At 42.3% G+C, this 25,929-nt stretch overlaps 1 protein-coding gene across 1 annotated transcript in view; it reads left to right on the top strand.

The window, feature by feature from the left end:
- The window catches only part of plxdc2b (plexin domain containing 2b), a 171,046-nt gene extending 145,364 nt beyond the window's left edge, over positions 1-25,682 (top strand). Inside the window, exons 10-14 of the mRNA XM_079489731.1 lie at positions 6,431-6,491; positions 7,496-7,655; positions 15,359-15,397; positions 22,408-22,583; positions 24,890-25,682. Coding sequence (XP_079345857.1) covers positions 6,431-6,491; positions 7,496-7,655; positions 15,359-15,397; positions 22,408-22,583; positions 24,890-25,009 — 556 coding nt within the window. The 3' untranslated portion in view covers positions 25,010-25,682. The remainder of the gene's footprint in view (positions 1-6,430; positions 6,492-7,495; positions 7,656-15,358; positions 15,398-22,407; positions 22,584-24,889) is intronic.
- Positions 25,683-25,929: the final 247 nt, after the last annotated feature.

Below are 25,929 nucleotides of genomic sequence, written 5' to 3'. Positions count from 1 at the left end.
TCAATCAGGGCATGGCCTGCCTGGGGAATTTAGATTAAATTCTTTCTACATTTTAAATTTCACGACAACTCCCCTTGAAGGGAACCGTACAGCCCTCAGGGGCTAGCTACCATGCCATGTTAAGGATAAATAAGTCTATATTAGACAGTCACTTGATCAAAATGAAGTGATAACTAGTAAACCAGTCATCGATGCTACTCTTTCATCAAGGCTACTATTAGCCCCACACTCAGAATAACTGAGTGAGGTAATAGACTAAAACTATTTTGACTACCATTTTCACCTTGACTACTCTAGCCCACATTTCGACACAGAAACTGTACATAATGCACCTAAATATCTTCTCCTGGCCCTAAAAATGTTCTTCACAAGTTTGAGCATTTTCACTCATACACATACTGTAGGTACTATTTACTTCCTTATTTTTATCCCTATTTGGAACTATTTCCATTTTCTCGTCTCGAGAATCATATGTCATCATATGATTTAAAACGTATTACTTTACCTTAATATATCTCTATATCAATTCTCATATCTTCATTTTCATTCTAGGCTGTTAACTATTTAACATCCCTTTTTCACAATTTCCTCTCACACTTCTTTTCTGTCTCACACTGTCTGCCTCTCTCTCACACACTCACATACAGGCAGAACACTCCATTCTACACTCAATCAGTTTTCATGACAGACCATTCACATTCATTTTCAAATGATATATCCATACATAGCGCTTCACAATTGTTTTATGCTTCTGTTAGCAAAGGTACCCTAGTATAAGGCGAGGATCAACCCCCCTTCTCAGTAGCTACGAAGTTTAGGCAAGACAACTTGTCTCCCTTTTTAGGCCATACATTTAACACTCACAGACAATACACACACACACACACACTGGCTAGCCAATTTTTTTGTTGCTTCATAAAACAACAGGATACCCCAGGCAGGATCAAGTCCCCCTTTTTAGACAGCAGGCAACGTAATGAGTGATTTATTGAATAGACTATTCTTTTTTCCAAATGTACACTGGTACCATTTGTCAGACCTCCTTGTCTAACCATCTTGAGTCATTCAACCAACCAAACACTGTTCCTCCGTCTCTCATGGCATGCACATGAAAGGCAAAACTTTCGTTTCCCTCTTTTAAATAGGCCATCAAAAAATGCCTATCGTGATCACAACCAAATTTCATCACTAATACCTTAAAACCCTGAATAAAAGCAATACCTCATTTCCTGAACATCCAAACAGACACCCACATGCTTACTTGCGCGCGTCGTCGGCCCAGCCCGAAAGAATGAACTTACTCACCAAGCCGACGACCGCCAAGTCCAGCATAATCTCGGTGGGAAACCTCCAAAATGTTATGGCAATCTGTGGGACACATGCTCAGGAAGACATAATAATGAGGCAACACAAGGATTCATAGTTTGGAAGTATTAGGATTTTACTCGAGTAAGGAGTCAGGAACTTACATGACCAATTCAATGCAACGGAAGACCCAGTCTGACTCAAAAAGCTAACACAGGCTCACAGACTTTATAGTTTCACTCCCACAAGAGACAACCCCCACAAAAGGAATTTGGGACAGTAACAAAGTAACCAAAACAGCACCACAGGGGTGTCACAGATAAGATAACATCAGAGTGCAATAAAGGGGTATTATTATATGTTTGCAGTCTAAATTTCTATGACAGCATCCACTCAGCAGTGAATGGGACCAAAATCCTAATAGAAACGTTCTCCCACGTGGATTCATTTATATTCAAATGAGGCACCTTGGCCCATTTCTAATTAAAAACACAATGTCTTGGCATGTTGGACGGTGATTAACTGAGTTGGACGCCATTGAAAAAAGCCTACAATAAGTGCTTCCCATCGGACCGCAACCGGGCCAGACCTGCTCAGTGTAATATCTCCCGGCTTACTTTGCAATCCCACCTTTTAGAAGCGGAGAAAAGAGAGGGAGATTAGCGGGAGGATTCTGTCTCGCCTGATTGAACAGATGAGGCAGATTTCCCTTTTTTATAGGGGAGAAGGTTAAATGGGATGATCAGAGAGGCAGAAAGATGAAAATGGATTTGTCTCCATGCAAAGCTATTACCACAACAATATTGCCAGTCTGCCCGGGGTGACCGTGACTGTGTCTACTGGCCCCATTTATGAGTAGGATTTTACTGGCCAGTCTGGCCTCATATGACTTTGACTATGGATCACTCTACTGGCTGACTGACTATATGACTATGTGTGTGGCGGTGGTTCAGGGGTAGAGTGCCTGGATGGCAACCACAAGGTTGCCAGTTCGAACCCGGGCTCCCCCAGAGTTACTGTCGAAGTGTCCTTGAGCAAGACACTGAACCCCTAATTGCTCCCGATGTGCTAGTTGGTGCCTTGCATGGTTTCCGCTGCCATCGGTGTATGAATGTGTGTATGAATGGGTGAATGTAATGCACAATCTCTGTAAAGCGCCTCGGATAAAGGCGCTAATATAAATGCACCATTTATTTTATAGATCTGACATTTCAACGCTAGAGAATGTCATGCATATATAGGCCTAGGCTATTTTCGAGATTCTCCTCCTTTCTTCTTGTGTCAGGGTCAGTCGTTAGGGTTAGTGGTCAGGGTTAGGTTTAGGGTCAGGGTTCTGTCATAGTGACATTGTCCTGCATCAGATCATGTGTCCCTATCCAAATCAGGTTCTCCAATAGCCTCTTCTGTTTTTTTGCTTGTTGTACTTAGTCATAGTCACATACAGTATGGACCCATTAATCATAGTTGATAACGATAATTGTTATTTCCGTTTATCGTGGTTAAACAAACAGACAAACAAAAAGACAAAATAAAATAAAATCAAAATAATCATATAGTGGCGATTTAAAATTATAGTGAAATTGTCACTACAACTCAAACCCTCAAACCCTCACCCTAAACCTAACCTCCCACGGGGCAGCACACCTAAACCTAACCTTAACCCATGTCTAACCAATGACTAGTCTAAACTAAGTATGCACCCCCCTGCGCGAAGAGCGTACTTGGTACGTTCTTTTCCACTCTACCCCAGGATATGGATGCTGGCGTTCAAGTGGTTAATTAAAGTGCCGTTTTAAGAGTTTTAAGCATATATTGATTAATGTCGTAAATCGCAATTATGTTGGCCACAGTCCCATCGCTAACAGTATGAGTGACTCTACTGGCTCCATATACTGTATTGCTGACTGCGACAGCTGGCCTCGTTAAATGACTGATTGTGACTCTACTACTCGCCCCATATTCTTTGAGTGGTTCTCAACCTGTGGGCCACATTATTTTTGCGGGTCCCCAGATGACAGTGACAATTTAAAGAAATTACCCCATTTAGACCTCAAAATTTTAAAAGAATCTTCTAAATCCTCCAGTTTTCTGAAAAAAATAGCAGACCTACAAGCTCGTAGCGCGCCACTCGGTGGCGCGCTATGAGCTTGTAGATCTGCTATTTTTCAATAGCTAACTTATAACATAATGTTTAAAACACTAATTGGGGTTCCCGCCCAAAATGGGTTAAGAAAGAAAAAATGACGACGTAGTCATAATGTGTCAGGTGAAGCGCCCGTTGTTTGCGTTGTTTTACCCCCCATATTAGTATTATTATTTTAGTAACATGTATGTTTGTGTCGCAATCTCGCGGCGGTTGTTTGCGTTCCTTTGCGGCGTTCTGTTCGTGGTTCAATATCAATGACTGTGTTTTGTTGTGGCTTTCCTGCTGTCCATGCAGTTAGCTCATAACATTAGCAGCTGTTGTCGCTTCGAACTGCGGTCGTAGAGTGGCTGGCTGGCTGCGGTGCGGAAATGAGCCATTCCACGTGTGTCATAGCTTAGGAGGCAGGCAATCATACTATGCGATTGGCTGGCAGCGTTTCTGGCGGCGTTTCAGAGTATGGGTCAGACTCCCATTGGCTTAGGCGTGTTTCAGGGTATGGGGTCAGACTAGCCTGGGTAAACCCACTGGACAACATTTCATTCTGCCAGGAGGGTTTTGCAAATCTGGCGAGGGGGAGGGGTTTACCCAGGCTAGGGTCAGACTCCCATTGGAGTGGGGTGGGACTCCCACTGATGACTAGGTCCCGACTAGGTCGCTTACATTTCATGAGCTTTTATTAGTCAGATTTCACCTGACAAAAAGACCATTGCAGTATCAAAGGTTATCAACAAACTATACTATACTAAAAACTGGTCAAACATTGGCCAAATTGGAGAATCATATACAGTAGGAGGCAAAAAGTATGAAAATAGCGATTTCACACATCGCCACGCAAGTCGTTGTGAGCTTGCAGATCTGCTATTTTCATAACATCTGTGGAAATGTGTCAAACAAAATGTAATGCCTCATCTCCTACATTTCCAAGTGCTCGTCAGGGTCTGGGGTTCACAGTTCAAATATGATTATTTTTTTGGGGGGGGGGGGTCGCGGCCTGAAAACGTTGAGAACCAATGCTCTAGTAGTCTGCTGGCTCCATATACAGTATGACCGTGACTCTACTGGGCCCATATTGAACCTGACAGCATGAAGCACATAATAACGTTTTGACGTTTGTGACATTTCTAAATCCAAGTCATATATTGGTATCTAACTCTCAGACGTCACTCCATTTGACAGAAAACTCCAGAGAGCATGGATACAGCGTTGCCATGTCTGCTTATTATAAGCAACTTGGGCTTGTTTTTCAGTAAGGTCGCTTGTAAATATTGGCTGGTTGGGGTTTTTCAGCCAACGCAGGGAAGCTGGAAGTACCCTCACTAAAAATGCCGGGACAACGCTCCACACGTCCCAAACTCTTCTCCCTTCTGGCCCCAAAACTGTGGAATGCACTTCCCGTTGCAATCAGAACTGCAGCATCACTCTTCCGCCGTAGTCTGAAAACCCACCTTTTCAGACTCCATCATGGCCCATAGCACTTACCCTACCCCCCTTAGACAGCACTTCTTAGACTTATATAGCATTTGAAACAGACTTATAGCATGTCATGTAGACAGCACAATAAGTGCATTGTATGTAGTCATAGAACTTCATAGTATATATGTACAGCATAGTATAGCATATATGTATAGTTTATATGTATAGTGTCATTATATAGATATGTTCTAGTTATAGTTTATATGTATAGTGTCATTATATAGATATGTTCTAGTCACGTTCTTAGCTTACGCATGTTTCGCGATAAATGCATTTTACATATGTGATGTATTCCCATGCTTTTTGTTCTTGCTTAATGTAAGTCGCTCTGGATTAAGAGCGTCTGCTAAATGCCTAAATTGTAAATTGTAAATTGTATACAGGTTTAATGTTTGTTTTTAGTTCAATGTTTATTTTAAAAACACCATTGACAATGAAGGGAAAATTGACATCATATTGTCCCTCATTGCGTCATATTGTCTCTTTATTGTTAATGGCATTTAATGTTTGTGTTGGCACTGTTTATTTTACATCACCATTACATCACCTAATCAACATGAGTTAGACTTATATTAATATATTAGCGCCCCTCACTTCACACGGACGTGTGACTTTTAGATACAAGATACGATGCATTGTGAGCTTGTAGATCTGCTATTTTCAAATATACTGTATTATAGGTTTTAAGTAGTCATGTAGCCTAGTCGCTTCTTTTGCCTTCTCCATTGGTTGCTCGCAAAACCTGGCAACACTGCAGGGACAGCCTAGAAAACCGTATGTGCTTTAGTTTAGAAAGCCTCTGTAATTTAGTAATCAGAGATCATGGCGGAAGGAAGGCGATGGTTCACCAGCGGGTGAGTTAATAATTGTACTCCTTGTAGGGGACTGAGAATGAGTAATTGTGGCCAGTCACAGAAAGGCTTTTGAAATTTATTAGAAATCTCTAGCCGTGAGGCAAAGACCCCCCGGCCCACCCCATTCAACCTCGCTAACACCCTGACCCAGTGAACTTCCTCTCGACAAATCCTTCATATTCGATCCATATAATGCCACTCCCTCCCTGGACTCTGTCTGACTCAGGGATGAAGAGGCGATATATGTGGTGGTTAGAACCGGGGTGCACACTTTCAAAGCACTGTTCAAAGGAATTCATTTTGAATGTTGTTAGTTGAATAATTCTCCTAGGGTTTTCTCTTAGATGTTGAATAGCCGAAGTAATCGGCAGGCAATATTGAGCCAGTCGAGGTGATATCACTGATATGGTTCAATGAGGTAATAGGGACTTCTGTCAAAGTAATCAGCTCTTAATGATCAAATACTGATTGTTACTTAACTAAATATTCTATCGCCGGCAGCCCTCGGGGCATAACTTCTTCATACGTCATTCATATATTCCCGTATATGCCCATAATATGAGGACATCTCTGTAACAATAATCGTGACAGAATAGTGATAGCTGTTGCATTATTTGCATCAGTGTGATGATGTGCCATGTTGTGTCCTCAGATGCTCCAGTGGTTTTGACCGCCATCGCCAGGACTGGGTGGACAGCAGCTGCCCTGATGAGGTGAACACTCCAGACTCATAATTTATAACGATGTGCAACAAACAGCTGTGATTAGTTTGCTGCTGACAGAGGCGGGACACACCACATCAAAAGTGTGTGTGTGTGTGTGTGTGTGTGTGTGTGTGTGTGTGTGTGTGTGTGTGTGTGTGTGTGTGTGTGTGTGTGTGTGTGTGTGTGTGTGTGTGTGTGTGTGTGTGTGCGTGCGTGCGTGCGTGCGTGCGTGCGTGCGTGCGTGCGTGCGTGCGTGCGTGCGTGCGTGCGTGCGTGCGTGCGTGCGTGCGTGCGTGCGTGCGTGCGTGCGTGCGTGCGTGCGTGCGTGCGTGCGTGCGTGCGTGCGTGCGTGCGTGCGTGCGTGCGTGCGTGCGTGCGTGCGTGCGTGCGTGCGTGCGTGCGTGCGTGCGTGCGTGCGTGCGTGCGTGAAGTATATTTCTCATTTTGTTTAACTGCCAGTTTGATGGATACTCTTTCCAATGATATATGAAAGCCCTCATATCTTACGCACGCACACACACACACACACACACACACACACACACACACACACACACACACACACACACACACACACACATGCCATATGTGGCGGCTACCAATCATGGCCATCCCAACTTGTTGTAAACCCTCCAGTCTGTGGGCATGTCCTCCTATAGGCTACCGGTACCTACTGGCAGTATAGCCCAGCTCTGAGATGGTCTAAGTCTAAGTGGTTGGTATTTAAAGACATTGGTCATAAAGGCTTCCTCTAGGGCTATGGTCACACGCGCACACACACACACACACACACACACACACACACACACACACACACACACACACACACATGCACCTGCACCTGCACCTGCACTCATATGACTGTGAATGTGTGGCTCCGGTCTGAGAGGGTTGGAGACACTCGCTGTGCACGTGTCTCACCATGCCTCTCAGCCATTATAAAATACACGATAACCTCACACCTCTTGTGGCTTATTGCTTTAATGTTGCTTGTGTGTCTTGTCCTCATGCAGACCAAGGACAAGACGTGTGACATCATCATCAACCCCACGCCGCTCCCTCCCTTCACCACCACCGTGGTGAGCAGGACCACGGCCAGGAGCAAAGACACCACCGCTGCTGCTGGAGACCCCTCGTCCACATCCCGCCCGCCCACCAGCGTCCCTACGGAAGGTACAGCACGTCACGTGCTTCTCAAGCCAAATAATCACTTTTTTTCACCCCTTTTTTTCAAAAGCAAGTCCTTCGCACTCCTACAGAGGCGAACTATAAGATTAAGTGGTCAAACAATCTGTTGATATTTGTTTTTAATATATCTCTGCTGTCGGGCAGAACTATGTTCAAAATATTAACTTTTCTGGGGGGGAAAAAAACTAAAAACACTACTGCCTCAACAAGGTTGGTATAGTGACTTATACAGTACATTGTCAGACATTTGAATGTGTCCTTATATTATCACCACTATCCAAATACAGCTTAACCCATTTTGACCTGAGATCAGATTCTAAAAATGTCTTCTACATCCTGACAGTTTTCTGAAAAAGCTATGTTTCTATGTCAGTCGTTCTTTGATTTTTCAAAAATAGCAGACCTACAAGTTCATAGCGCGCCACCGAGTGGCGCGCTATGAGCTTGTAGATCTGCTATTTTTCAATAGCTAAAGCATAACATAATGCTAACACCAAAAGGGGTTCCCGCCCAAAATGGGTTAAAGGGACACTTCACCACTTTTGCAACCAGATCTTATTTTAATGATGTAGAAACACTTTCCTGGGGTTTTTATGTGGGTAATATGTGTTTTTACTAGATATTCACTCACTTACTTCCTGGACTACAATTCCCGTAATGCTTTGGTGCACTGCTCCACCTTGTGGATAGGGGAGGGCTGTCTTACTGAGACAACATGTAGTCCAGGAAGTAAGTGAGCCCAGTGTCCATGACATCATGGAGTCCATGGACACTTTGAAAACCTAAAATATCTAAAAACACATATTATCCACATAAAAACTCCAGAAAGTGTTTCTTGTCTCCCTCATTAAAATAAGATCTGGTTGCAAAAGGGGTGAAGTGTCCCTTTAAGTGCTATTTTTTTTCTCTTTTTTTGTGGATATAGTTGTTTTGTCCATCATTGATTAGAATGACAAAGTCAGATAAAAAACAAAAACAAACAAACAAAAAAATAAATTAGTTTGAGAATCCAGTGGAGTCAGGAGGTTTAGTCGGAAGCTCTTTTTAATACTTTTCACTCGTTCAATATTTGTAAAACCCACACACTCGTACAAGGGTGTTCAATAGCAATGATTTATTAAATGACTAATAATATAATCGATAGTTGCAGCCCAAGTGCCAGCCCCACCATTCTGCAGTGGTGGAAAAAGTACTCAAATGTTTTACTTAAGTAAAAGTATCAATAATACTGTAATGTAGATGTACTAAGTAGAAGCCCCGTATTCAAAATGTACTCAAGTACTAAAAGTAAAAGTAGTCATATTGTTCAAAATGTGTACAAAATCTTTTGTAAATAGCAGATCTACAAGTTCACAATGTGTCGCATTGCGAGCTCGTACATCTGCTATTTTCAAATGGCCGGAATGTATATAGGTCTAAGTGGTTAATGTATGTTTTGTAATAATAATAATAATAATAGTCTACAAAGTAATATAGTAACTAAGGTGTTCAAATATATATGTAGTGGAGTTAAGTACACATTTTTTTTACATAAAAGTAAAAGTATTGGAAATTGGAAATACTCAAGTAAAGTACAAATACTTCAAAATTGTACTGTACTTAAGTACAGTACTACTTAAGTAAATCTACTTAGTTACTTTACACCACTGCCATTCTGGAACAAAGCCACATAAAATGCCATGTTGTTGGAGCCCGGATCCACACTTTAAAGTATTGACATGCGTGTAGTTCTGACAGAAAGCTATAATGAAGTGCATTTTGCTGGAACTGAGCCTCAGATTGGGATGGCTGTGTATCTCTTTCACAGTGTTCACATCATGCTTTCCTCTCCCTCTCTGTGCTCGCAAGAAGAATGTCTAGAATGCTTTTTCTCTTCACTGAGCAAAAAAAAAGAAACTCAGTCCACGGCAGGCGAGTCGGGCGACAGCTCCCACGTTTTCTCCCACGTTTGTCCTTAACCCATTTTGACCTGAGATCAGATTCTAAAAATGTCTTCTACATCCTGACAGTTTTCTGAAAAAGCTATGTTTCTGTGTCAGTCGTTCTTCGATTTTTCAAAAATAGCAGACCTACTAGCTCGTAGCGCGCCACTTGGTGGCGCGCTATGAGCTTGTAGATCTGCTATTTTTCAATAGCTGAAGCACCAAAAGGGGTTCCCTCCCAAAATGGGTTAAAAAAGCAGATTGAATTAGGAAAGATCCCTCTGGTCTAAAACCAAGGCATCTACACAGACTCATGTTCATCTTGTTCAGCTCCATTAGCTTGCAATCCGTCTTCGATTTACGAATCCCCTTTTAGAAAACAGACTCGCAATTCTCTAATGATGGATTATTAGTTAGCAGAGTACTTAGTCTTCTTCAGACATGCTTCGTCTGCAAATAAGTTTCCCAATTATCTTTTTTGAAGTTACCCTCCAGGACATTATAGGGTTTAACTCTAGAATTCTAATGTTTGTATTTGTTTGAGTGAGAGCTGCATTTCTTGAATCTTTGATAGGTGGAGTCCTGGCCTCTGTCTTTGCAAATGAAAAGTGACTTTGGAATTATTTATGGAATTCAGTGAAAATGGCTAGATTTAAAACAGATATAGGTACTTAAGGGATGGGGGACTGTTTCTCCTTATTACCTGTGGCTGTATTCACTCCCTTCATTTAAAAATGAGACGTTGCCTTCCTTGGGGGACTGAGAACATTCCTGCAGTAAATAGTCATAGTCGAGTTACATTTTTGTTTTAGTGATTACAGATGAGCCACATAATGAAAGTATTATGAGGCATGGTCATTATTTTCATAGGCAAGAAGACTTGAGTCAAACAATTTCTGCTTTTTTTAAAAAGTATAACATTATTAAATATGTCAGTAGTTTCTTTGTATATTATTTTTCTATTTGTCATATCGGCGCTGTGCGATTTTTGTTTACAAAGCCTAAAGGCCAAACTGATTTTAATACATTTGTATTCACATCAATGCCAAAAAGTAAAATGAAGTCGTTAATCGCAATCATTTTTATGGCAATTAAATTGTCAACTTAAACATTGTAATGATGACAGCCCCAGCTGGCCTGTCAAAAAGAGCTTTTTCTAATGAATCTCTCTTATGCAGCATCCTGTCGATAGAACAGGTTGTTCACATAACGATGTCTCACTGTCACAACGCACAGTGATGTGTGGGATAACAACGCAGGTATTCTTGACAAGGTCGGGTGACACGACATTGATGGTACAAAATGTACCGGCATTCGAAATCGGAGTGCCTTCCCATAGGACGCCACAATTAAATATAATCAGGAAATAATGCTGGTTATGTTCCACAGACTGTAGTGGAGTGAATTACTAAGGGCCGATTCATACTCCTATTTTACCGCTGTTTCGGCGCTGTAGTGCCGAAATGATTTCGGCTCGTCAGATATTTTCAGTAGCACCGAAGAGCCGACTTTAGGACGGTACCCGCCCCCCCGAACCTCAAATGACGTCACATTGTAGGCTCTACAGAGCCGAACCGACTTTTATTCGGCTCTAAAATAGGAGTATGAATCGGCCCTAACAGCACAGTGGGAGGCTATCTTGAACCATACATAATCTCAAAGTTATCTGATGCAAATTCTGGACTTTCTTATAATTGTATTTATCATAATTATAATTAACTTTTTTGTTGATGCAAGAAAAGCAAATGGCTATGGTGTGCTCTGTAGTTTGTTTGTTTGTCTATCTCTCAGCCTCGAGTGTGGAATTGCCTATATTGATTGGGTTCAGTCCATTCCTCCATTTCCCTGCTTGGAGGAATGGACTTTGGATCTATTAACTGCAATAAACGGCTAATTTGTCTTCATACGAGCATGGATTAAAGTTCTCAGTCGGCACGGCACGACTGATTTCAGTCATTTGGATTCCATAGAAGCCAGCATGTCTTCAATGAAAGCATGTTGCACAGCGAAAATAGCCGATCTACAAGCTCTCAATGCGTCTATGAGACCCCGGAAATCATTTCTGGGTCCCGACCCCCAGTCTGTGAACCATTGCACTAGTACTAGCAATAGTATTCTTTATCAGAAATTGAGGCTTTATGTCAGGCCTATAGGCTCCTTGTTTTTTTTGTTCAGAAAAGGCAGTTAGCTTGATTTCAGTTTCATACTAGGGCACCCCTATTACTGGTATCATCTTGTAGAGAGAGTATGGAGTTCAAATAGCCTGTACTACAAGCCCATTGGCATGCTGGTTACGGGTGCTGTGGAAAGGACGGATGTTGTGAGTTGAGGGAGTTGTGAAAGTTGACCAGCTGTGCTGTAAAAACATACCGGCCCTCCAAATATAGGTCAGTCCATGAACTGTATGCTGCTCTGGTGAGGCCACTTCAAAGTTTGTTTGTGTGTGCATTATGTGCAGTGGATGTAAAGTAACTAAGTACATTTACTCAAGTACTGTACTTTAGTACAATTTTGAGGTATCTTTACTTTACTGGAGTATTTCCAATTTTCTGTACTTTTACTGAACTACACCACTACACCTCTACTCACCTTTACTCCACTACCATTAATTGACAACTTTAGCTACTAGTTACTTTATAGATTTTGATTATTACAAAGCATACATTAGATTTGTATACATTTTAAACATTTGAAAACTTGTGAATAGAGACATAACTTTATACGTTTGGTACTTTAAAGGACAACTTTAGGTTGTTATTAGACAAAGTGAAAGGTGAGTGTTAATTTTTTTTCATTTGCTGCTTTCTTTCGTTTTAGCGATTTTAGCTATTTTTGACAGGGGGGCGGGGGCATTCGAAATGGGGCTAAATACGTTTTGACAGCGATTTCTTTATTAATATTTACTATAGTCCTACTTGACCCCAGGAAATTACATCTGGCCACAAAAGGTCACCGGATCCACTGAATGTGAAGGTAGAGGTACTAGGGGGGGATGCCATACTGTGTGTCGTAGGCTCAATAGATCCCGTGATCTTTTATGGCCAGATATAATTTCTTGGGGTCTAGTAGGGCTATAGTAAATAATATCACCATATGTTTTGGTAAAAAAATACATATTTAGGACCATGTTCGAATGCCCCTGTCAAAAATAGCTAAAATCGCTAAAACGAAAGAAAGCAGCAAATGAAAAAAAATTAACACTCATCTTTTACTTTCTCTAATAACAACCTAAAACATGAACCTTGGTTGAAAAAAACTAAAGTTGTCCTTTAAGTAAATTTAGATTTCTAGACTATTTCTACATTGCAGTATTGATACTTTTACTTAAGTAAGAAATGTGAGTACTTTTTCCACTAGCTTGGCTTGGCCAAACAAATATCACTGCACGAGGGAATTATTTTTCTTCCTTCTTCTAGTTTTTTTTGCAATGACAAATGTGTCTTGTCCCAGAGTATTTTTCCACCACTGCATGTAGCCTATGTATATTTGTTCATGTGTGTGAGACAGTGAGAGTGGGATGAGAGTATGTGTAGCTGGCTGACACATGTACATGAAGGCAGAGGCGTATCTACAATAAGCCGAGGGCAGGCGTCCGCCTGTCCAAATCCATTTCTGGCCTGGCCAAAATCCATACAATGAGAAAAAAAGAAGACAAAAACAAGACCTGAGAACTATTAGTGGACAGCTGATTGGCTGTTGCGGTAGAGCGCGACCCTCAATCACCCATTGGAATGTAAATTAATGCCTTTCAGCCTTTGTATCCTACTCGTCTGGCAGGTATATCTCTTTGAAAACCTTTAGTGCTACGATTGTGCGCGGGGAGACGACAATTAACACATGATCTTGCCTGGCCAAAACGTAATTCCTGGATACGCCACTGCATGAAGGATCAGTTTAATGGTAAATGGTAAATGGTGCCTTTATCCAAGGTGCTTTACATAGATTGTGCATTACATTCACCCATTCTCACACACACATTCATACACTGATGTCGGCGGAAACCATGCAAGGCACCAACCAGCGCATCAGGAGCAATTAGGGGTTCAGTGTCTTGCTCAAGGACACTTCGACACTAACTCTGGGGGAGCCCGGGTTCGAACTGGCAACCTTGCGGTTACCATCCGGCAAACAAAATGTTTGGTCAAACCATATGGGCTTCCATTGGAAATGCATTGGAGCATCCATTAAACACAGACACAAGACAAACGCAAGACAGGTGTCTTGAATTTGTGAATGCAGCCCAGTAAGGGCATATGTCGACCCCACCTGCTCACCTCCGCCCCACCCCCTCCTGGTGCTGCGGCCATCTTGGATCCTAAACACAATATAAACAATGGGAGAAGGGTGGGGCCGAGGAAAGGCCCTTAAGAAAATAAGTAATTTTTGGGGTACTTCAAGTAAAAGTAGCAATACCACAAGGTAGAACTTTGTTGCAAGTTAACACATCCTGTGTCCAAGACGTCTGTGGACGTCTTTGGTATTACCGCACGTGCAGTGCCCAATACGTCTGTCTGTTTTCTTTTTTTTCTTTTATCAAAATAATGTTTTTTTTTTTTTTTATACGTGGTGCCAAAGTTTGTGTTTTCGCCATTGAGAATGCATTGGGCGTTTAAATTAAATAACTCAGAAACTATAAAACATTTCAAAGTAAAAAGTTCCAGCATGTGTCTCCACAGTCAGCTGAATTTAAAAAAATGAATGGATTTTCTAGGTGAAAGTGATTTTCACCCACTTTTGCGTGGGCACACAAATTAAAGACCTCAACCTTTTATTATTGTTATTATTATTGTGTGGAGGCAGTAGGGAGGCAAATTGCTGGGATGTGAGATAATCCGACATGGAAACTCCTCCCTGTCTGTCTGCGTGTGCTGCTGACATTGCAATGAACTTGCGTGTGTCTGTCTCAGAGGATCCACTATCCTCCCTATGATATCATCTCTAGAGCTCACACTCTGCCTGTCTCATATCTGTCAGCATATATCGTTGCCGAAACCCTCTTATCTTCATAAGAGGGTGTTCTTTTTTTGTAACTTAGTGCCCTATTTGATCACACTAGCACGAAACGAAAGTATCCAAAGTAGCAGATCCGCAAGCTCGGAACACAACGCAGAAAACCGCTATTCGGCTGTGCAAACACCTTTACCCTTCATTGGTTGTAACTTGTAAGAGTAAAATATTGAAATTATCTTTTACTTTGTCAAATACTATGAACCTGTACAAATGACATTTTCTTCTCACATACAGCACCCTAGTATTTTATTTTAAAAATCTAAATGTGGATACTTGTGCGGCCCTCGTGAACTTAAATAGGGAGATTGCTTTTGCAATTACAGTAGATCTACCGCTAATTATATTCCTGGTTTTGCGTGTGGCAAATTTACATAATGTATGAATCTTGTATGGTGTGTTTAAATACTTATATCACTACTCTAGGAGAAGTGGGTCATGCATTTACATATTTCATATAGTTATAGTTAACCCCAGACTGATCTTTTACATTGTTGAATAATGCATGCTCTACCATTATACTCTGAACATTAATTTTTAATCAACCATGTACAGTTCAGTTTGAAAGATAATCCATTAATGAGAGAAGCTTGCGGTGAAAATATTGAATATTTTACTCCCTCATTGGGGAGTTGCTGATTTTGGCTTTCTTTATTTTAACTCTCTCTCTCTCTCTCTCTCTCTCTCTCTCTCTCTCTCTCTCTCTCTCTCTCTCTCTCTCTCTCTCTCTCTCTCTCTCTCTCTCTCTTTTCTTCACAGACGACACCAAGATTGCGCTGCATCTCAAAGACAACGGAGGTAGGCATCCTCGCTGCTCTGATGTACAGTTGAACCAACCGTAGCAGTTACTGTGACTGCTGTGCTGAAACATGTGCTCATGTATACGGATTTGCTCTCATTACTTTTTGTTGGTTTTCATGTTTGAGATGTTCGTCTGCTGCCTTCTGCGGTGTACTTCTATAAAACGGGGATACCTGAGGTATGCCCGTTCTTTCCCTCAACTTCACCAGTTGAGGCACTTGATCTTGAGTATAAGATATCTTGCCTTACCTCAGGGGGTTATAATAGAATTAGGTTTGGGGTGTTTTTTCTATCGCTGTATATTTGCACATACGTGAAATTCCTCCTCTGCAGTCTGCATTCAAGATTCAAGATTCAAGACTTTATTGCCATGTCAACAGGGTTGATTGGAATTTGTTTCAGTGCACTAAAAACCCATTTACCCATCCTCCAACAACTAGGAGCAGTGAGCGCTGTTCTACGGCGCTCGGTGAGCAATTTGTGGTTAAGAGTCTTGCTCAGGGACACACAACGACACATTGCTGGCCTTTCCTGGAATCGGACCTGGAGCAACCTTCATTGGCGTCCCAGGCGGTCTCACTAACCACTCAGCTATGACCGCCCCATGAGTGGCCATCTGGGTCGGGAAACGGACGGTTCCTGGTTCAATCCCTGGCTCCTCCCCGCTTCATGTCGAAGTGTCCTTGAGCAAGACGCTGAACCCCTAAAGGCCTATTCATAGTCCAGTTTTAGGTTATCACATAAAAGGTGACCACCGAAAAACTACAACATGACTTCAGGCCGCGGTGGTAAGCTACTCACCGCTCAGCGCTCACCCAAAACTACAACATGACTTCAGGCCGCGGTGGTAAGCTACTCACCGCTCAGCGCTCATCCAAACTACAACATGACTTCAGGCCGCGGTGGTAAGCTACTCACCGCTCAGCACTCATCCAAAACTACAACATGACTTCAGGCCGCGGTGGTAAGCTACTCACCGCTCAGCGCTCATCCAAAGTAACCACCGTTTTGGTGGTCACCTTATCACCTAAAACTGGAGTATGAATAGGCCTTAAAGGAGAATTCCATGCTAGAAGGCTTTTTTACCTTTCTTACCTTTCTTTGTAGTTGTTACGTCCCCACCAAAGAGGTCCAGGTGTTTTTGTGTGCAAAAATTCATTATTGGCTATTTCCCCTACCATAAGCCCTCAATGAATTGCATTGAATGGGAATTGAATGGGGCTATGGGGTGTTGTGCTAATTGGCTTATTTCCATCGAAATAAGTAGTAAAGTGTGCCGCTTGGGATATTATTTACATTATGAAGAGAGGATATATACAAAAAATATATAATTTTGAGCGATGGAAATAAGCGAATTAGCACAACACCCCATAGCCCCATTCAATTCCCATTCAATGCAATTCAGTGAGGGCTTATGGTAGGGGAAATAGCCAATAAGGAGCTTTTGCACAAAATAACACCTGGACCTCTTTGGTGGGGACGTAACAACTACAAAGAAAGGTAAGAAAGCCTTTTAGTATGGAATTCTCCTTTAACTGCTCCCGGACCGGGGAGCAGGTTGGTGCCTTGCATGGTGTGTGACTGTAACACACACTGTAAAATGCATGTATAACAATCCATCAGTATGGGGTATAGGTTTCAGAGTACAGGTACAGTAAGGGAACGGTTACTTGATATGCTACATCTTCCTTTGACATTGCTTTGGTCTCGGTCTCCTGTCAATTGGTCTCATTGTATTCTCTATTCCCTTGGGGCATTCGAGCTACAGCAGAATATGCTTGGGCAATTTCCGAGAGGAGACTGAATTATGAATCGGTCCACATATTTGCTGGCTGACGTTCCATTAGTCCTGGCTTAATCTCCTTGGGTATTATTAATCAATGGTACCAAGCTAATGGACCGCAATGGAGGCTATTTATTTCCTATTGAAATTATATTGTCTATTGTGTGCCTATTGACTTGGTTATTCTTTAATGTTATTTTGGGGCTTCTGTAAAGTCTTTAAATTGATAGTGATAGTGGAGAATCTGCCATTGCAAAACAAGAATGACACGTGTGTCATTAACTACCAGGTGAAACAAGAATGACACGTGTGTCATTAACTACCAGGTGAAACAAGAATGACACGTGTGTCATTAACTACCAGGTGAAACAAGAATGACACGTGTGTCATTAACTACCAGGTGAAACAAGAATGACACGTGTGTCATTAACTACCAGGTGAAACAAGAATGACACGTGTGTCATTAACTACCAGGTGAAACAAGAATGACACGTGTGTCATTAACTACCAGGTGAAACAAGAATGACACGTGTGTCATTAACTACCAGGTGAAACAAGAATGACACGTGTGTCATTAACTACCAGGTGAAACAAGAATGACACGTGTGTCATTAACTACCAGGTGAAACAAGAATGACACGTGTGTCATTAACTACCAGGAGAAACAAGAATGACACGCATATCATTAACTGCCAGGTTAAAACAACGGCCTCCCGGCCGTTGTTTTCATTCGTTTCTGACGTTCTTTTGTTGTTTTACTCACTGTGTTTTGTTTCTTTCCTGTAGTTCGGCTATATGAAAATAGCAGATCTACAAGCTCATAATGCGCCGTGAGCTTGTAGATCTGCCATTTTCAAAAGATTTTAATACATTTTGAAAACTTGTGAAATTGATGCCAATACATTTGTACTTTTACTCAAGTACATTTTTTAATCGGGACCTTTAATTGAGTATTTCTACATTGTGGTATGAGACTTTTACTTAAGTAAAACATATCAGTACTTCTTCCATAACTGTACAGTTCCCATCCACAATCTAGAACTCATGCAGTGAGAATGTTGTCATGACTTTTAGTCCACATGACTTGAGGCTGCTGGCATGTTTCTAAAGCTCGCTATGACCCAATGTGAATACTATTTGGATGCATCCACACCCCATGTCTTCACTGCCCAAATGGCTTAAATGTACCATTCACCATCCCCTTGCTAAGTAGTCTCCCTCCAGCTACACCCCCGCCACCACCACCTCTCAGCAGATGAGTCCAGATGAAACTGTCAGTCAGGGGGTCTGAGCAGAGCCTCTGTTGATTTGTCCTTGGCTCTCCATCCCTCCAGCTCCGTAGCGTTGCCTCCCGCTGCTGACCTGCTAACACCTCAGACTAACAGCCTGCCACCACGTTTCGGGCTTCCAGGCTAGCTGACCCAAGTGGTGGCAGTGGTGGGAGAAAAACAATAAGTACTCGACATTTTTTACTTAAGTAAATGTAGGCTATCGATACTGCAATGTAGGAAAGTACTCTGTTTCAAGTCAAATTTACTGACCACTATGTGGCAATAAAGTCTTATGCACACCTGATAGGATGAGACCCATAGCAGGTGGTGAGCTCATTTGATTAAGTGATCACATAGCATACAAGCCAATACAGCAATTAATACACATCTTCAATTAACTATACAACAAATACAGTGGATCATCATATCAATTACATCAATTACAATACACCTCAATATATTACAATAAAGCAGAGAATTTTTATTTTTTACAAATGTGTTTGTATTGTAATTGACACTTGCAATCACAATGCATTGTGAGCTCGTAGATCGGCTATTTTCAAATGACTGAAATGTATAGGGCTGAAGTGGTTGCTGTATGTTTTAGTTTTACAAAATTCTACAAAGTAACTATAGAAACTAAAGTTTATTTTTGTAGTGGAGTATATTATTGAAAATTGAGAAAAAAAAAACAAGAAAAACAAAAAAAGTACTTAAGTTCAGTACTTGAGTAAATGTACTCAGTTCCTTTCCACCACTGGTCCCTTGGAGAGACACAGACAAATTGCCTTTCAAACGGCAAGCAGGAGAAATGAAGCACACTCGGTCGGTGCAATGCTCAATTGTTGATATTAGAACAACCTGAGAAAATGTCCAACTCATTTCCAACTGTCTTGCTCTGAATAGTATGGTTGCAGCACAGGTGTTGCACTAGCTAAGTGTTCATTATACTTACTTCAGACTTCTACTTTGTGTACCGTGTAAAAGGCTGTTTTGTTACACAAATGTTCAGCTGTATTATGGAATACAAGACTACAGCTGCAATTTAAATGTAGATAAATATTTAAATTGCAGCATTCTTAACAAATATGGCATTGAAATGTTTTTGACGAGTTTTATCCATGTTTAACATGGTGACTTCCTTCAGCAACAAAGTCACTCGAACTGATTGGTCGGCTGCCACATATTCCCTAGAGCTGATGGTAGTCTTTTTTATCGCCACCTCAGCCAAGGCAAATAGAGCCTGCAGCGTGTCATAATATGATATATGTCCTCAAGTGTACTTTCACTTTAATAACTTTGTGGTTGGCAATGATTCACCCTCAAATTCTCTCATTCTAATGGGGAGTTCCACTTCAAACATGTTGTAATTTATTTTATACACGGAAGTGCAACAATTCATCAATGATGTGCTGTTTCTGCCTCTACAGTTTCTGAAATCAGATAATAGCTAATATGATACCAGAGACCAGACATCAACAAGATTGCACACGCGACTGTGGACAGGTGTGATTAGTACTCTGAACCACCCTTGTTATTCTGTGTGCCGGAAATCAATACAGCAGAGAGCCAGGGGAGAGAGGCTGGTTGACTGGTGGTGGTCAGGTGGTGGGTGCAGTGGCAGCCAGTATACAGCTGCTAATTAAGGCTTGTGAGGAGGATTGTTTGTGGGGAGTGTTCATTGGGGGTGGGGCATAGGAGGATAATAAAGAGACCGGCAGCTGCTGTTGAATGCGTTGTAAATCTGTTGGAGAGCAGCTATGAGGCCAGAGTCCTTGCTGTTTGTTTTCACTTCATCAGTTATGCACGCACGGTTCAGTGCTACATGATCGCGTCATCATTGTATTTGCTTGTTTAGAACAGAGCGTTTTCAGGCCAAGGACACCTTCGCTGAGGGCGATTAGAGAGATATTATGAAGCAGTGACCCGCACTACATATTTGTATAAAATCATGTTTTTCTTTTTTGACTTTTTCTTAGATTTCCTAGATTACACTTGTTTGACAGCACTATCATCAGTGTTATGTAAATTAATGTTGATCAATGTTAATGTTTACACAATTATTTGAATTATATTTTCTATCAATATGTTGGATTAATGTTAAATGTGTGTTTTCAGACCTTCAACCACTTAAACTCTCAATATTTAGTAGTCTTGACATTTAGCTCTGTACTGCGGAAATAGCAGATCTACAAGCTCACAACGCCTTGCAGCGTGAGGTGTTGTGAGCTTGTAGATCTGCTATTTTTTGCCTAATGTTCCCCTCAGAATAGTGATGCAAGAGTTCAAGTGGTTAGTTAGTGTAAAAAGAAGTGCCAATCACACAACAATGTGGTGCCCCCCCTGTAACAACTCTGAGGACCCCATAGGAGTCCTGGACTCCCTGTTGAAGACCCATGGTTTAGATTAGAATAAATGGTTTTATACATGTGTTTTTCTTCCACGTGACAGATTGCTGGGGGGCAATAGTGTTGCAAGAAAGTTGTGTTGCCGTAGTATGGGAAGAAGACGATGCCCTGTGGGATATTGTGGGGTCCCTGGTAAACGAATACCGAATAAGCCTGTCCAGATCGCATAACATTTCTATGACCCCAAAACAAACAAGGTGCTTTAATGATAACATGATTCTTTCCATGGCTCTCCGTAAGGCAGTAGGCTATTATGCAGTCATCACACTGCCTTATCGGTCCGGACCGCAGTGACCAAAGCTGTGGGCTCTGATAGCACAGTGAACGCTGTATCAGCAGCACTCATATATCCGTTTTTCTCCTTCTCCTGTCAAGACCATTCACTGCTAACCTTGATTTGGGATTATCTTTGGCTGGAGGGGAGGGAGGGAGGACTTCCCATGAATTGCTAAACAGCCCACATACTATACTTAAAATTGCATGATAGAAGAGAAGACACCTCCCTCCATCTGTTAAAGAGCCAGCTCAAAACCTGACTCCTGAAATGTTCACTCTCCTGACCTACAGCAATGATGTCCCTCTGTTTGTCATTTAAAGCTTATTTGTTTCTATTCAAAATGGAATGAAAGCTTGACTAGTTTCAATCATACATTACTCATTGATGATTGCTTACATTGAACATGGAAATTATTAATATTAGAACCAAACGGTGCCTCTTTCTGATTCCAGTGCAATGACAATTTTGCCAAACTTTGATTCTGATGTCCAGAGTAAAAAGACTTGAACAATGACTGTCCTCTAGTGGCCATTAGAGGAATTGCAATAAAGAATGTGTAATAACTAATAATGATTGTATTGTTATCACATGTCCCTGTGTGTGTGTGTGTGCCAAAGACGGATTAGCCATTGGGCCAGTGGGGACAATTTACAAAATTGAAATGTATAGGCAGATTAATGTGGGCCCCTCCTCTGTATTTATAGCTGTGGTTAGAATATTTTCTGTCACTGACATCTCTGGGAGACTCAATGGAGACTCTTTGAGAAATTGTTGGCTTAGGATAGGTATTTGATAAAAGTCAAATTTGTGTGTGTATTTTATAGGTTGACCGAATTGTCAAAATTATATTTAGTCTTCGTTTTAGTTTTGTTTGTTTTTTTGTTTTGTTTTTTAGTTTTTGTCAGTGAAAAAAGGTAGTCGGCACATTCTTCGTCATAGTTTCAGTGGACGAAGTCAACACTGACGTAAAGGTTTTTACGACACCAGGCCTCTTGTGCTCATAGACATATAAACGTAGACGCCCTTTCCGGCTCTGGAGCGTATGTGGCATGTGCTCAAGGGAGGGCAAAACATTCCCGAGATTCCTTGCGAAGCAAGCATGAGCGTGCGTCACAGAGCGCATGTTCGGGTCTGTAAGTCCCGGAAAAGATGCGCTGTGATTGGCCAGTAATCACTTGAGTGGCAGCGTGACGTAACGTGCCTTCCACACTTCCGGCGTACTTTTTTAATATCTATGCTCTCTCTCTCTCTCTCTCTCTCTCTCTCAGCCATGCCAGCGGACAGCGCTGCAGAGAGGACCACAGGGGCCGCTGCATCACACCCTCTGCACACAGGCCTCATCCTGGGCATCCTGCTGGTGATGCTCATCATGGTGGCCGGCGTCCTGCTCACCGTCTACATCTACCATCACCCCACCTCCGCCGCCAGCCTCTTCCTCATCGAGGTGAGTGTGCAGCGGTGGACAGTAACATAAGTACATTTACTTAAATGCTGTACTTGAGTGCAGTATTACTGTAGTTTTACTGAGGATTCCCGTTTTTAAGACACTTTTAAGACACAATGCAGGGCAAGTTGTGCTTCAAAGCAGACGCTCGTAATTCAGCCCAGAATAAGAAATCAGACTTCACTGGATGCCAAATGACAGACACTGGATGGCAGACCAAATAAAAAGGAAATAGAATGCACAGAAGGAATACTTTCTGGACAGACATCACTTTATTGAACCCCTGATTAGGCATGTAACGATATCATAAATCGGTTACAATTGATTACAACTGGTGACAATTTAAATCGCGGTTAAATCGCAATTTGAATCGCGATGCCAACAGCAGGGTGCGCGTAACAAAAGAAGAAAATACAGAATCTTTGTAATAGAATTTATTTAAAAATGAGTTTTCAGTCATTGTCTCCACTAGGCAGAAGAGAGTATGTTTTGCACTCCGTCTGTCCGTGATACAGCTAATCTCCGGCACCGTTAACCCAGTCGATGCCAAATTTTGCACACACACTCCCTGGATGCCAACAATGAATTTCTGCCCCAAATTTTCCAAAACGGCCTGTTATAGCGCCACCAGGAGGCCGACTTTTGAAAAACACATTTTTTGATATTACTCCTCCAGATTCTGTCCAAAAATCCTGCAAATCGTTACACACTATCTCTATAGTCATGTGTTCAAGCCGGATCTGTCCGATATTTCATATACCATCCTAATTGGCTAACATTGGCTTTCAAAGTTTGCAGGATTGCCCCGTTTTGAACAAAAAGCCTCAAATCATGAACGCAGCTTGCAATTTACGTGAAATCTTTCACAGACTTTCCTACTAGGCTTAGGAATATCTCCCACCCTTTTTACATTGGCCTGTTATAGCGCCACCAACAGGTGGATTTTTGCAAAACACATTTCATGAAAGCAGTGTGCAATTTACGTGAAATCTTTCACAGACTTTCCTACTAGGCTGAGGAATATATCCCACCCTTTTCACATTGGCCTGTTATAGTGCCACCAACAGGTGGATTTTTGCAAAACACATCATCCAATTGCCATCCAAGGCGTAAGAAGAAATGGCACCCTTTTCACATTGGCCTATTATAGCGCCACCAGGAGGCCACAACCTGACCTGCCCTGGTGAAGACCTGTGCCCCGAGGGGCACTTTATCTAGTTTGCTACTGCATTGAAAAGAAGATAAGTGAAATAAGAAAATACTGGATTTGTGTAAGAGAAATAACTAGAAACATATTTCTATTCATATGACATGAAAAATAAATCCACAATGACAGTCCTTCTATAGTTCTAATAAAAGTAGTCACATATTTTTGCCTCTGAATAATTGAAAGGAAACAGACTAGACTAGAAGTGACATACATTTCTCACATGGCATAAGTGTTGTATAAAATATAAAGATCGGATCGGGAAAGATCGGTATCGGCATGTCTCAAAATCAAATGATCGGAATCGGATCGGGAGCAAAAAAACATGATCGGGACATCCCTAGTTTGCAACATTCCAGTCAATCAGGACTGAGAGAGCAGCCATTTATTAACTCTAATAGTGTTCCAGTTCCAATGTTGGCTCCTCATTTCTTTGTGCCATCACTTCCAATCTGTAGTATGATTTCTCTATCCTGATTAGATAAGATTGGTCGTAATACAAGTTGGAGGACTTGTCATGTCATGTCCAATTCACAAAATGTTTTTTATTTAGTTAAGTTTGATTCATACGTAGTTGTGTGCTGCTGTTGTGCACACAAAATAGCCTCTATATAGTATACTGTAAGCTCTGTGAGCTCGTAAATCTCACAAACAATACCGTCCTAAAACCTTGGATGTAATACAAATGTGTGCGTGCTCGCTTGTGTGCGTGTGTGTACACAGAAACACAATGAAGCACATGACTAATCTTTCCATGCAGTGCCTCCAATATAATACTGCTAATTTTGTTTAGCCTTAAGCCCTAACCACAACAAAGGGTCGAAACGGTTTTAGCGTTGTCCCAGCGGTGTGATATGTCCTGTTGCACGTTGACGCACGTCTTCCCAAGTCATCCCAAGTGATTCAATGCATGGAATTCAATGGCCCCAAACCACACCAAAGGGTCACCATGCAACGCCTCGCAACCATTTGGACCCAAGGAGTTGCATGGCGACCCTTTGGTGTGGTTAGGGCTTTAGAGAGGCAAAGATGACCTTCAGGCCTTTGACCATGTCCTCATCCCATGCCTATAATGACGTCTGCTCTCCCTCCATTCCAGAGGCGTCCCAGCAAGTGGCCCGCCATGAAGTTCCGTCGGGGGTCGGGCCACCCGGCCTACGCGGAGGTGGAGCCGGTGGGCCAGGAGAAAGAGGGCTTCATCGAGTCCGAGCAGTGCTGAGAGAGGAGGGGGCCTCGACGTCCCCCTCCCTGACACCCACCTGCAACCCCCCCACCCCGCCCCGCCATAGCCACCCACCTCCTCCGACATGATCTCCTCCTCTTTCTCCTCCTCTCGCCGGAAAACTGACTGACCTCCCAGGACCTCCTGGGCTCGAGAGACACTCTCCCGCCGGGGGAAGAGAGGAGAGAGCCCCAGACCTGCTGGGCTCCCAACACTTAAAAAGTATTTTCGCTTCGGCCGCCGAACCTCCAGGGCTGTCAGGGGAGGCTCGCGCCACTCCCCGACCCCAGGACCTGCCCGCTGACGCTTGCCAGTGGGGTAAAACTGAGAAAAACGAGATGTGGATGTTGTCAGAGTTGACCTCTGGTTGTGTCCTTCAGTGACTTGTAGACTTGAGACTTGTACCAGGACCCGCCTGAGATCTGATACGATCCCATCTGGGAGAGCCGAGGGGGAACGGGACGGGGAGGTCGATGCCGGAGGAGCTGCTGTCCTGTGCCATAGGAACACCCTAAAGGAAAAACAGGATCTCTGTTTCAGATCATTGCCCAGGTTCTTCTAAGAGAGCTCTTATTGGCTGAGTTACTGACTCGTCATGGGACAGAGGAAGAAAATAGCATTGGGGTCACCAAACCCGGTTATTAAAGAGTATGTAAGACTACCGCCCCCCCCCCCCCCCCCCCCCCCCCCCCCCCCCCCCCCCCATGTTGCTATATATGGAGTGGTTGTACAAGCGTGACTAGTAGACTTATACTGGTGTACTTGAGGTGACAGCAGGATGAATTATACAATATATATTTTCTGAAATAATAACAAAGTATGTGAACAGAGATTTCACCTTCATCATTGGTGGGGTTATATAGGCCTTTATATATCCATCAGGTTTAACTCATGGCTTGCCTTTTTTTTAAGGGGGG

The sequence above is a fragment of the Electrona antarctica genome (assembly GCF_951216825.1).
Source record: "Electrona antarctica genome assembly, chromosome: 20".
Lineage (NCBI taxonomy): Eukaryota > Metazoa > Chordata > Actinopteri > Myctophiformes > Myctophidae > Electrona > Electrona antarctica.
This window is presented reverse-complemented; position numbering and strand designations above follow the sequence as displayed.